The following is a 13,028-nucleotide window of genomic DNA, read 5'->3' on the forward strand; positions in this document are numbered from 1 at the left end:
TTGAAAGGATCACCACTCATGGTCTCATTTGAAACTTGCAGGGCAAGAAAGTATTTGAAAGAATGAACAGTCTGACATTCAAGAAGTCAAAAGACATGAGAGCCAAACTTGAAGAAGCTATTTTGGGAAGCATAGGGGCAAGGCAGGAAATGGTTCGAAGAAGCAGAGGACAGCTAGGTGAGTAGTCTTCTGTGCTGTCCCCTTTTTCCAAAAACTGCTACTCCCATCCCCAACAGTTACTTGCAGCCACCTGTAGTATGGGATTCTACCCATCAAGATCTTCAGGCAAAGAAGCCCCTAGCTGTTTGCAGCTGGCATCGCGCTTCACTGGGTCTGCAAAATCTCTGCACTTTTCATGAGTTCCATCTGCAGGCAGTTTATTTGTTACTTCCTTGCTTTTGTGTGCATGTGATCACGTCTCACTTATGGGGTGTTCTTGCCCGAACTTCTTCCATTGTAGCATCTTTCAGAGCCACATTCTAGTACATCCTGTGCAAGGATCAGAGTGGAAAACAAACCGCCTGATCTTGCTTTGATAGCTCTGAAAACACCTGGATATTTCTGCTAACTTAATGAGTCTTGAAATAGCCAGTAGTTGGGGTAACAAGCACCTTCTGATGATTTTTGCTGTTTATGTTGTTGGGGAGGAGGGATGGCCCAGGGGTTAGGATGAGAATCAGAACTGTGGTTTTGTCTCTGACTCTGCCACAAGCCTCCTGGTACATGTGAGCCAGTCATTGTGGGCTAAGCTGAATAAATATTTTAGAGCCATAATTAATGAATCACTTCAGAGAGATGGGGACCTTTGTGGGTTTTTTCTTAATCTGGCCTGATTTCCTTTATTACTTGAAATTCACCTGCCCTCCCAGCAGTGAGAATAAAGACATAGAAGACTGTGAGGTAGGAAGGGGGGGTCTCAGCACCACTCTGAGAACATCACTGTGTGCTGGTTAAGAACAGCAATGTCAGACTGCTGAGGATTGCCACACCCAGGCTCCTTATGTAGTCTGAGGAAGGTGCTTTTCTCACCAGCCCTGATAGCTGCCTGCCTGATTTGAGTATCTCAGCTGCCTCTCTCCGTTAGCTCTAGAGTGAGCTGGCGTGTGGCAATGCACGAAGTGGTCTGTGTTGCTCGTTGCTCTCTTGCATACAAAATTGCTGCAAGTAAAGTTGCCTCTCGTGCCACTCAGCAGTGACAGAATTAGGGGGCATGTAAACATCTTGGGTGAGTGCCACAGCCTTGGCCTCTAAGAAGTCATTGTTTGCTGTCAACTATCACTTGTGAACAAATCTAGGGTTGCTACCCATGCAAAAAAAATTAGCATTAGATGACTGCTGTTGTTTTGATATTATCCTGCAGAGAGAAGTCCTTCTGGGAGCGCGTTTGGAAGTCAAGAGAATTTGAGATGGAGAAAGGATATGACTCACTGGCGTCAAAACACAGAAAAGCTTGACAAGTAACTCTACCTTATCCTTCTGCATTAACAATGTGACAATGCCTGTGAGAACACAGGGTCTCTCTCCCTGTAGAAGGTCAATGGCAGCAGTCCACTTAGCTCTCATGCAAGCGAGTTTGGGCCCTCAGCTGGAACAGGGCTGGCAGTGTGCAAACAGATTTTAGTGCAACACTTCCCTGTCTAACTCTTTGCTTTTCCACTGTCTCTTGCTTTCTTAGACTTAAAAATGGGATTTAAAGAGACTGATGTAATCCATTACCTTCTTAAAACCCTGTAGTAAGCTGTAATTTAGAGAGAAGGTCCATTAACAGTTTTCACAGATAGCATATATAGCTCATGTCATATTTCCTTTATTCCATAAGAGCATTCTGGAGTTGTCAAAGCTCGCTTTCCTTTCCTGTCCTAATCCATCACTTTGATTGTTTTTCCACATGTGCTGTGCTTTTAGAAGCCACAAACCAGCCAGGTACTGTAGCATTGGTGTGCAGTTCTTATAAATTGCCATTTTGTACATCTGCAGACTCAATCATCACAGTGTTGTTTGTGATGCTTGGCAGAAGTTTTCAGTGTGTGTGCACAACTGATTGGAATGAGCTCTTTCTGCTTATTACACCCGTTTCCTTTAAAATTCCCTCTCTTGGTGTGGTTTAATCCAGAGGGCTCAGGAGTTGTGTTTGAGCTTCGCTATGCACGTTTTCTGTTTCCTCAAATTGCAACCTGCAGTCTCCGTCCTCCCAGCAAAAGAGTTGTTCCTAATCCTAGGAAAGCAGTCTCAGCCCAAGTGAAGCTCTGAAGAAACTGAGATATAGTGTCCTCGGAGTCCAGATGAGAGATCAGGCCAAATGATACCCTTAAAGACACTGACTCTTCCTGGAGTAGAAAGTACATCTTTACAGCTTCTAATTGCTTTGTCCAACACAAGAATGCAGTCTCATTTTATGTTGAGTAGTGGCTTTTTGTCCAAGACTCCAGTCCTGTTGAGGCATCAGGAAAGCCAAATGACCAGTGTGTTCCAACCTGCTAATGAAGTGTAGGTACAAATTCTGCCACGGTGCAACTCCAGAGCTGCGGACAGAGTTACACTAGATTAAAATTTGGCCTGAAGAACTCATCAGTTCACCGCTGGCACTGAATCTGAGCCCACTTCTTTCCAGAAGGAGCTCACATACATGTTAAACAGCTGTGGAATAACTTGATGGTCAAAGAATGGTATCTTACTACACAAAATAATCTTCTTGGATAACTCTGGAAACTTGCTTTTTGATCCATACTTGCTCACTGTGACTTGAGTCGATCACACTCCACTGCTATGACACTGCAAGTGTGTCCTGCATGCATAGGTAGAGTCTGGCCCTTTGAAACCTAATAAGCAAGACATTTCACACCGAGAATTGTGCACAGCTAATTGTAGGTGGTATTATTTTATGCAGATGGTATTATTTCATATAGGGCCAGACCCCAAGCCTTCATGTTCTGGAGCCTGAGGAGTAGATTACTGAGTGTATGGCCCAGCTCCCAGGGGAAGCAGAGTGTGGCAGGGGAGGGTTGCTGCAATATTCAGGTCCAAGAGCCGAGTCAGCTGCCATCCTCTTTGTTGTGTATTTTGCTTGGATTTTGTCAGTTCCCATGGGTCACACTCCTGCTGTGATTTGGCCTGGTATGTGTCTGCTGGAGATGGCACCTGTGGTAGGGCAGGCCATGGTTGGACTCTTTAAATACACTACTGGATCTTTGCCAAAGGCAGCTCATGCCACCGAATTTTGGTGGTTGCTGCCGAGTTCCTGGGCCAGCGGTGTGAGTGGGTGTATGAATTTTGTAAGACTTTCCAGGAAAATGAGTGCGTGGCGTATAAGAGCAAAATTGTGGTTTTTCTTGGAGATTTCTTGGAGAGGAAGGTATTCTTCAAGAACTGTAGTGTAACGTGGCTTAAAAGGACAAAGATTGCACCCTCGCAGTATTGCCCTCTGTGCTACAGCTGGTCTAGCTGCTAGGGTCACCAGTGCAGATACACTAGCTCGTGTAGCACCACCTTGTGTCCATAGCCTATAACATAAAACCATATGTTCTGTTCCTGGTTGTGCTGTTGCATGCCTAACGATGCTACTAAACCAGTTTTGAGTTGGATTTTGATTCTAAACTGTTGTGGTGTTCCTAAAAGAGTAACAAAGTGTCAGAAAGTAGCGTGATCTCTCCTAGCATGATGAACGTAAATCCTGTGTAAGTTTGTATATGTAAAAAACCAAGTCTTTCTTCCTGTGCCGTAATGGTTGTATTGAAATATCCTTGTAGTGTTGTCTGGTAATAAAAATATGCGTTTTAACTGGGAGTTTTTTCACTAATGAGAAAATATTTTTGACTGGAAAGTATGTACATCTACTACTTAAACAGAAAGTAATTTTATTGCTTTCTTTTGTCTGATTAGATCGAGAGCAGAGATAGAACACGAGGCACTTATCGATGGAAATCTTGCAACGGAAGCCAATCTGATTATTTTGGATACACTGGAGATAGTTGTACAGGTAAGTGTGATAAGAAAATAGAGATGTAATAGCATTATGATCACCTGGCCAGGCAGCAGTTTGTTAAACAAAACCGTCCTGCGGCTTTTAACTGCCTCAATGCTATCAGAACTGTTCAGCTTCCCTGCTGCAGTGGGATAGGTGGTAATGCCTCTTCTAGTCCTCAGCCTGTAACGATCTGGTTTGACATTGCAATAGCTTCCTTTAGTCCTCTTGAAAGTTGTTCCATTTTTGTAGTATAAGAAGTCGTTGTTCAAAAACTCAGTAATGAACTGGAAACATTTCCGAAGTCCTGCCTTATTCTGATTGCTGTAGTCCTTCCCAAATCTGCCTCAAGTCCTTAGGTTCCAGGTCAGCCTCCTGTATCTGTGCTTACTTTGCACGGTGCAGGAAAGCTTCCAGGCTCCTTGGTCTGTGTGTGCAGGTGAGCAAGGACACGTGGCAGTTTTGTCCCCTGCTTTCTGTACAAATGGAACCTGGGCATGGGCTGGAAGCAGGCAGCAGCAGGCTTACCAGATCTGTGTGAGCTGCAGAGACAGCCAGGAATCCCAAGACTTGCACTTTGCACCTGAATAATCTACCTAGAGGCCAGCTACAGACCTTCCCTCTAGTAGAACAAGGTCCCCAAAGGTCAGAGTCTCACTGGGTGGAAAGCATCATTATTTCTGTAATGAAACAGGTCACGTTTTGATTACCTGGGGGTTGATTCAGTAATGTGACTGTTTTGCAGGCCCAGCTAAGTGGGTGATTTCTCCATGCCAGAGGGCTTTTCAGCAGAGTTCTTCTCCCTCTCCCTCTCTTATACACACACGAACATGCATGGAAGGTTAATTTTTGCTCATGCAACTCTTGGTTTACTTTTGACTACAGACTGTTTCTGTGACGGAGTCCAAAGAGAGTATCCTCGGTGGGGTGCTGAAAGTGCTTCTGCACAGCATGGCCTGCAACCAGAGTGCACTTTATCTCCAACACTGCTTCGCCACACAGAGGGCTTTGGTTTCAAAGGTGAATTCTCTGCAGATGCTATAATATATCCTGAGCAGCACTAATGGAGATAGAACTTTTTCTTCCTTTGCATTGGGGTCACTTCACCAAGCGTTTTTTATCTTGCGCAGTATCGATTTTCAGGAAGTGTGATCGGGAGATTGATAAAACCTGACTGGTTTTCATGATCAGTACCTGTATTTATGCATGTTGGGTTTGACAGCTGCACACAGAGGTGTGGTTCACACAGTTTGAGTGTGGTGTGGGTTGCTGCTGGTTGGCAATAAATGGGCAGAGGCACCTAGTTTAGGCGGGACCACAAAGCACAGGTGGAATTTAAGCTGTATGAATCTCACTTAAAATGGATTTGTTTTACTGGGCCCTTCATTTAAACAGTTTTCTGGTTTCTCTAAGTGTACTGGGAAAAGCTCAAAGTTTTAAGCCTGAGCTTTTGGAACTGATTTGAATCAGTGTCATGGGTGTAGATGTAGGAGCAAGTTGTGGGGGCAGGTAAAAGAAGATGCCTTCCAGTGCTGCCAGTGAGTATGCTTGGCCTTACTGTAAAAGTGAAGTAATTGAAATTAGCACCAGCCCCCTCAAAACAGAGGGGACTGAACTTCCTGTCATGCCAGTGTATGCTCATTGCTGAGGGTTGCCCTGCCTTTTTGTCTGAGTGCTCATTCCTGTCTGTCCCAGCACTAATTTTTTAATTTGCTTTTTTTCCAGTTCCCTGAGCTTCTGTTTGAAGAAGAGACTGAGCAGTGTGCAGATCTTTGCTTGAGGCTCCTGAGACACTGTAGCAGCAGTATCAGCACGATACGGTCGCATGCAAGCGCCTCTCTTTACCTACTGATGAGGCAAAACTTTGAGATTGGGAACGTGAGTACCCTGCTGCACTTTATTAGGTTATTACCTGTAAAGTGATTGGGGATTCCTGGATGGAGCTCTGTGTATTCCTGTGGGAGAAGGGCTGTTGGAGGGCTTACCATCAAAACAAGTGTGACAGGCAAAGGGTAAAGAGGCATGCAGCAGTGACATGACTTTGCCTAGCTCCTGATCTTGCAGCACCTCACACTGCTGATCAGTGCATAAGAGGAGTGTCCAGTCTCCAGTGTCAGGGTCTGAGCTGTATGCCCAGAATCTCTTTGCAGGCAAGTTGCCTCTTGTGTTGGTTTATAGAGAGATGCAGAGCCCTGCCTGGAATATCCACTGCGAGAGTTTACAAACATGTCTGTTTGGAAGGTTTTTACACTCTTCAGAATGGACAATTTGCATTCAAGGTGCTGTTTGGAGGAACTCTCCTATGCCTTGCACGCCTCTAGGTGAGAGCAGAAACAGCCACATGGCCCTTTCTGTGGCAGAGCTAGTATGTGTGTCCTTTATGAAAGGGCTGTGTAAGTGGAGGTGAGTTAGCAATGCTGGGATTTTGTTTTCATTCAGATCTTACCTCTAATTACATCTTTGCTTGACTCACTCATCTGCACTTTAAATTGTCAAGAAAATTCCCTGCATTAACTCTTCAAGTTGGTATTTTGCAGGCATACATGTAGCTATGTATCACAAAGTGCTCCTCCAGACATCTTTGTTCACACTGCTTTGGTTACAGTCCGCTACAGTGGGTAGCAGAACTGGAGGGACCCACTGGTTCTGGGCCCAGGGGCTGTTAGTAGATTGATAGCAGCAAGTTAACAGGTGCTCCAGTTTTTAGGCTACACCAAACCAAAAGCAACTGTCTAGAATGAAGGCTGTATCATGAGAGGGAATTGAGCATCATCCTCTTCAGGGTGTGTGAGAGGAGAGCGTACAGAAGGAGAGAAAACTAAAACTTTTGCAGGAGAACCTTCACCTGGAACTAGATAATGCTGTCATCGGATTATGAAGTTCAGCATCACCAGAGGTTTATTGTAATCACTGCTCTCAGACAGCCCTTTTCACAAAACTGGAGGTTTGTTTTTAGTGTCAGGTATCTGTCAGGAGGAGGGTACAATGACCAGAGCACTGATGTTGCAGCAGACCGTTGCAGTATCTCCAGGTGGTACCGTAACAATATCTCTGTTGCAGAACTTTGCCAGAGTGAAAATGCAAGTGACTATGTCTCTCTCATCCCTGGTGGGGACATCCCAGAACTTCAATGAAGAATATTTGCGACGTTCCCTGAAGACCATTTTGACATATGCTGAAGAAGATTTGGAACTTAGGGAGACAACATTTCCTGATCAGGTAGAAGAAATGGTCTAGTGGAAGGTGTCCTGGCCCGTGGCAGAGGGGTTGGAACTAGATGATCTTTAAGGTCCTTTCCAATCCAAAACATCCCATGATTCTATAACTCTATGAAATACCAGAAGAGAAATGTGTAATTCATTAACAGGCTGTTGTTAAACCCCCATCTAGAGCTGGAATTTGCATGCATTCCATGAAGGAGGTACTTTTTTTTTTGTTTTGTGGTGTTTTTTTTTAAACATCATCTAAGTAGATAAAACCCAGGTCCTTGATTAATTCTGACAAGATGCAAACACCACAGTGACTGTGGTCCTAATGTAGCAGTGTGTAGCTTGATTCCCATTGCCAGTTAATACAGCAGTGTATTTTTTACAGGTCCAGGATCTAGTGTTCAACCTCCACATGATCCTCTCTGATACAGTTAAAATGAAGGAGCACCAGGAAGATCCAGAAATGCTGATTGACTTGATGTACAGGTAGAGTTTATAACCATTGCAGTGTAGTGACAGTAGGTGTCAGTACTCCACGCGGTGTTTGAACGGAGCTTAGTACCTATTGCGCTTTCTGTACTTAAAGCGTGAGGGATTGTATTGCTGTGAAATTTGATTACTTTTTTTTATTAGCAGTTATTTTACTTTGAACTTAATCCTGTTTAAAATTACTTGGCATGATTCACATTTCACCTGAAAACAACACAGCTACTTGCTGTTTGGTTCTGGACCTAGATATTGTACATTTGAGCCCTTATAGAGCTTGTTTCTGGAGCAGTTCCAGGTCTCAGTGCTTGTGCACCGATATGTACCTGTTTGTGGTGTTTGAATGTGATGTTGGTAGGTTTTGTTTGACATTTATGTGGCTTGTCTTGGATAAAAGTAGTTTCCATTCTCCAGCAGTCTCTGATAAACTCATCCTCCACCTCAGTAAAGACAATGCTTGCATCAGGGAAAACTTAAGGATCTTCCAGGACCTGCTTGCACAAAAGGCTTTTTGGTGGTGATGCATATGTTAATCTCCATGTTGAGATCCCAGCTACCAAACTGCATGGTGGTGTCCACATGAATGGTCCTGAAGGCTTCTTAGAAGGCAGCAGAGATTTTGTCGTAAGCAACCAGGCAGGTCTGCTCTCATTGTCCCACACCTTTGGCTTATTACCAGTCTCCAAGTGAAGTATGAGCTTTGGCCGACAGCTTCAGCAGTCACCCGTAACAGCATTCTGCCGTCAGTGGGTAGCTGCAGTTGCTTGCCTGCCACTAATAGGATCAGAAATCTGTAACGTAATTTAGGGTAACTTTCTATCTGTATAGCTTCTTATCTCATATATTTGTAGATAGCCTAGCACTGAGGGTGGATGTTATTTAAGTGGAAGTAGCTAAATCCTAATCACAGAGGTTTTCTTTTCAAATAGGATTGCAAAGGGCTATCAGAATTCCCCTGACCTGCGCCTGACGTGGCTGCAGAACATGGCTGGAAAGCACTCTGAGAGGAGCAATCATGCTGAGTCAGCCCAGTGCCTGGTCCACTCTGCAGCCTTGGTGGCTGAGTATCTAAGCATGCTGGAAGACCGAAAATACCTTCCTGTAGGATGTGTTACATTTCAGGTGGGAATTATCCTCCATAATGTATTTTTGGGTTTTGTCACCTGTGCTGAGGTGCAGAGTATTTCCATGTGCCAGGTGTTACTGTGCCTACATACTCATGCTGCACTTAGTTTATTTTGGGGAGAAGGCATTGCAGCAACTTCTACAAACTTTTATTATGCTTGAAGATTGTCCTGATTCCCCTAAGTCTTTACATCCATAGGCTGGGTGAATCCAGTTCTTTGTATTTCTCCATTTAAGTCATGGGATTTTAACCTCTTTGATCTAGCCAGTGTGTAGTGGGTGCAGCTGATGACAGTGGTTCCTGCCACCAGTGATGTTAAGCCATGTGGCACTGAGCACAGCAAACAAACAGCACATACTTGGCTTTGAGTGTATAGGTGGCCCAGCCCAGTTAGCTTAAGCATGTGCTCAAGTACCTTGCTGGTTCAGAAAGAAATTAAATAAAATGCATGTGAAAGCTGCCTCTTTAAAAACTTTAATATTAGATTGAAAATCAGCTGGCTTTCAAAGTGTTGAGTGTTGTTTAAATTGAGTAAAAATATTTTATCTACATTATCTCTCCTTAGAACATATCTTCCAATGTTTTGGAAGAGTCAGCAGTTTCTGATGATGTTGTATCGCCAGATGAAGAAGGGATCTGTTCTGGAAAGTATTTTACAGAAGCTGGTCTGGTGGGATTGCTGGAACAGGCTGCAGCATCTTTCTCTATGGTAGAATACTTTATTTTCTTTACCTATCTTCTTCGGCAATCTTACATTGCTAGGCAATATGAAGGAAAATGTTTTTTCGGTGAGGTTGTGTAATTCTATTGTAACCATTTAATTTGTGTGGAGCATTTGAAGTTGTTCAAGGCAGCCCAGTTTGGCCTCTGGAGTGAACTGTGCAAAGAACGGGATCTGGGACCAAGAGGCCTTTGTGTGTTTCCAGTGTCTTTCACACTGCACATTTGGGAGTTCACAGTAGTAAAAAAAGGCCGTGATGATTTTCCTCCTCTTCAGAAAGAGTGGGACGAGAGCTTTGTGTGTGAGCAGTGTTAATGAGTTGGTAGCAGTGTATCCATCAGAAACCAACGAAAGCAAGTGAATTATTTCCCACAACACAATGTGAAATGTCATTCAGTGGGTTTAAGTACAAGCAGCAATAACTCCAGGGTAAAGACCTAGAACCTCTGCTGTGGGCTGGCTAAGCCGTGGGATGCAGCGTCTGCCTGTGCTGGGCTGGATCCCCTCCGTTGGAGGCATCCTAAGGAAACTTCACAAAGCTCATCTCATGGAGTGCTAAAAATGGATGCAGAAGTCTGAAGGTGTGCTAAAATAAAAATGAGCTGTGCACTTAATCTTCCATATTTAATTCCATAGATTTGGTTTGGATCCTATTTAGCTTGTGCTCTTGTGCATATATCCATCCAAAGTATTCCAGTTTTGATTCAGTTAATAATCTTATTGACTAGTAGTAATGTGTAATGCAGCAGGCTCTTGATTTCAAGGGTAACTGAGGATTTTATTCCATTCATGTACGGATGTATTTTGAGAAAAGATGCTGATTATACCACAGTGGTATCTAAGCCACCTTTTTATTTTGCAGTTTTACAATTTAAACGCTGGTAGTATGTATTATTCTTGCTGTTGAATTGATGGACCAATCTGATGGACCTTATTTTTGTAGGCCGGCATGTATGAAGCAGTTAATGAGGTTTACAAAGTCCTTATTCCTATTCATGAAGCTAATAGAGATGCCAAGAAGCTATCTACTATTCATGGTAAACTCCAGGAAGCGTTCAGCAAGATTGTTCACCAGGTAATGATTTGAATTTTCAGCTGCAATGTGAATTGTGAAGAAACTTAAACTGCTCAGTGCAAATAAAACCCACCTATTAAGGAAAAAACATTGTAATGAGATTGTGCGAGAATTGTCAAATGGTAATCCACAGTAAATGCAAAGATTGCTAACAGGATATTTTTTTTTCTCTCTGGACATTTAACATGAGAAACATGAGAGAACATCACATACCAAGTTTCATTGTAACTTCCACGGGTTAAAAATTGCCATCATCTGCCAGTCTCAGATGTTATTTTAAACTGTGTTTTGCATGCTGGGGGAAAACACTGTAACCTTGCCTTTAGCCTGGTAGGTAACATTCAGGAATGTTGGGGGTTTATTTGTCTGTTCATATGGTGGATAAATAACTGAAGGAACCTTTCTAAACTCAGATGGTGCAAAACCCACCAGCTTAGGTGCTGAGCATTTGATGGGAGACATCAGAAGTTAACCCTCTTAAAGCTCAACAGACCTCAGCTAAGCAGAAGAGGAGAGCACTTGGCAACTCTCAAGAAGCACATGTTACCTCCTAGGAGAGGCCTGTTGGGTGCATGCCTTTCTGTCAGGGCAGGCAAGGACTCAGCAGGCCTTCCTCCAGTATGTGCCAGTGCTACTCCAAGTCCCCCGCCCCAATCAGCCTTCTGGTCGTGGGCTGCTGGGTACATCGTTTGTCTGTTGGTGCAGTTACCCTTATGCTGCATCAGCTCCTCAGTAGATGTTGATTAGTGCATCGATTTCATAGGATCCAGCTGAGGGTCTGGTGGTTTTCTCCATGTTCTGGCATTGCCAGATTTCTGAGGTTAAATGAACCAATAAAGGAGTGTCCCTTTGGACAAGAGAAGGCTGTTTTGGGTGCATGATGACTTACAATCATTGAAACCATTTCAGGTTTATGATACCTTACATTGATGGTCATGTTTTGGCCTTTGAAACTTTTTTTTTTTTGTTTCTGTGACATGCGCTTTTTACTTTTTATTACACAGAGTACTGGCTGGGAGGTAGGTAACTCCATTTTAGTTAGTAAAGAACGCTAATAGATTTTTCAGATGACTCACGCCAACGCTTGCCCACATGTGCTAGTTGTGGGTATTTCTGTTGCTGTCTGCTGTTAAAACAATTCATTAACCAAAGAAATACCAATAAACCAATTGTGGTTGTAGTAGGAAATTCTTCATAAGAAGCTGTAGGTAGTGCATGGATGCTGATGTGTTCCACTAATGAGGTTCTTTGGTGAATGAGCCACTGTATCATCACTAGTTCGTTTTTATAATTTGTTTATATTTCTTTTCATCAGCATTGACACAGAATATCATCCCTTCATACCATATTTTCACCCCACCCACAGGGGTCGATTTAAGCAATAATGCTCAGAGGTACTGTAACAAAACAGGCTTGTTCCAAGTGCAGACCGTATCTCAGTGAATAGGCTGCTTCGTTCTGTTCATTTAAGAACAATCAATTGCTGCATAGCTGTTTTATGTGGCAGTAAAATAGCTCAGTTGTGTTAACTGGAGTCAGTTTTGCTGCTTTCATTTTTGTAGAGGCTGTTTGCTCACATTTCTACAACATACACCGTGAGAACCACATATTTGGATTAAAAACAGACAAAGCAGTCGGCTTCATCTGCAGTTGCACACAGAGTGTGTTTGATAACAGGCCCTAGTCTGGTTGACGCAGTGGGTACATGAACGTCGAGAAGTCTCAGAAGACATTTTAAATGTTTTGTGAACATGATGTTAGATTATTTGCTTAGACTTTACCTGTCCAGTTTATGTCTGCTTTTCTGTGAATCGGGCAATGCTGTATGGGCCATCTCACACCAGGTTTGCACCACAGGAGAACGTTTAAGCCCACGCTTATGGAACTGGGGCCACGACCGAAGTTCTTTTGCATTGTGTGACATAAATAATTTGGGCTGATAATATCTGAACATCAGTTTTAATTCCGGCCTAGCAAGAAATGAAATTCAGTATCTTAAAAGTAAACCCTGACACTTAAGGGCTGGCCCTGTAAATCATTTACTTGGTCCTGTGAAAAGCCCCAGCAGATGAGGCAGCACAGAATCTGGAGTACATGTTGTAGGGAGTGTAAACGACACATGTTCAATAGCTAACAAATGGTAAGGCCTGTGAGCATCTATTTTGATTAGTCTGCCCCTAAATCGACCCCTGAAGAAAATCCTGTCGTTGGTTATGATTCTAACATCACTCGGTCATGTTTTACTGCATGGTAAAAGACACCCATGGTTTCAGTTCTTGTCTTTCATCGTGCTCCTTCATTACCACACTTTTTCTGATCTTTGTGCTTTGTAGCTTTCAGATTTGTTGCATGTTTTGCTCTTTTTTCCTTATTTAAATATTTTAATTGATGCGCACCCTTTTTTATTTTAAAGTTTATTTGCTGCCAATTTGCTGCTTGTTTGTTTTTTG

General features: G+C 43.2%; 1 protein-coding gene across 9 annotated transcripts in view; it reads left to right on the forward strand.

Moving 5' to 3' along the window:
* Window positions 1-13,028, forward strand: part of DOCK7 (dedicator of cytokinesis 7) — a 109,662-nt gene that overhangs the window by 84,644 nt on the left and 11,990 nt on the right. For 5 of the 9 annotated variants that reach the window (XM_080406318.1, XM_080406319.1, XM_080406323.1 and 2 more), the window contains 11 exons: window positions 42-177; window positions 1,361-1,457; window positions 3,880-3,976; window positions 4,847-4,981; window positions 5,687-5,839; window positions 7,022-7,180; window positions 7,556-7,656; window positions 8,586-8,778; window positions 9,348-9,491; window positions 10,447-10,578; window positions 11,583-11,597. In XM_080406318.1, the coding sequence (XP_080262444.1) occupies window positions 42-177; window positions 1,361-1,457; window positions 3,880-3,976; window positions 4,847-4,981; window positions 5,687-5,839; window positions 7,022-7,180; window positions 7,556-7,656; window positions 8,586-8,778; window positions 9,348-9,491; window positions 10,447-10,578; window positions 11,583-11,597 (1,362 nt within the window). The remainder of the gene's footprint in view (window positions 1-41; window positions 178-1,360; window positions 1,458-3,879; window positions 3,977-4,846; window positions 4,982-5,686; window positions 5,840-7,021; window positions 7,181-7,555; window positions 7,657-8,585; window positions 8,779-9,347; window positions 9,492-10,446; window positions 10,579-11,582; window positions 11,598-13,028) is intronic. The other 4 variants (XM_080406322.1, XM_080406320.1, XM_080406321.1 and 1 more) reach the window with 1 other exon arrangement.

This window comes from Falco punctatus (genome assembly GCF_963210335.1).
Source record: "Falco punctatus genome assembly, chromosome: 11".
NCBI lineage: Eukaryota > Metazoa > Chordata > Aves > Falconiformes > Falconidae > Falco > Falco punctatus.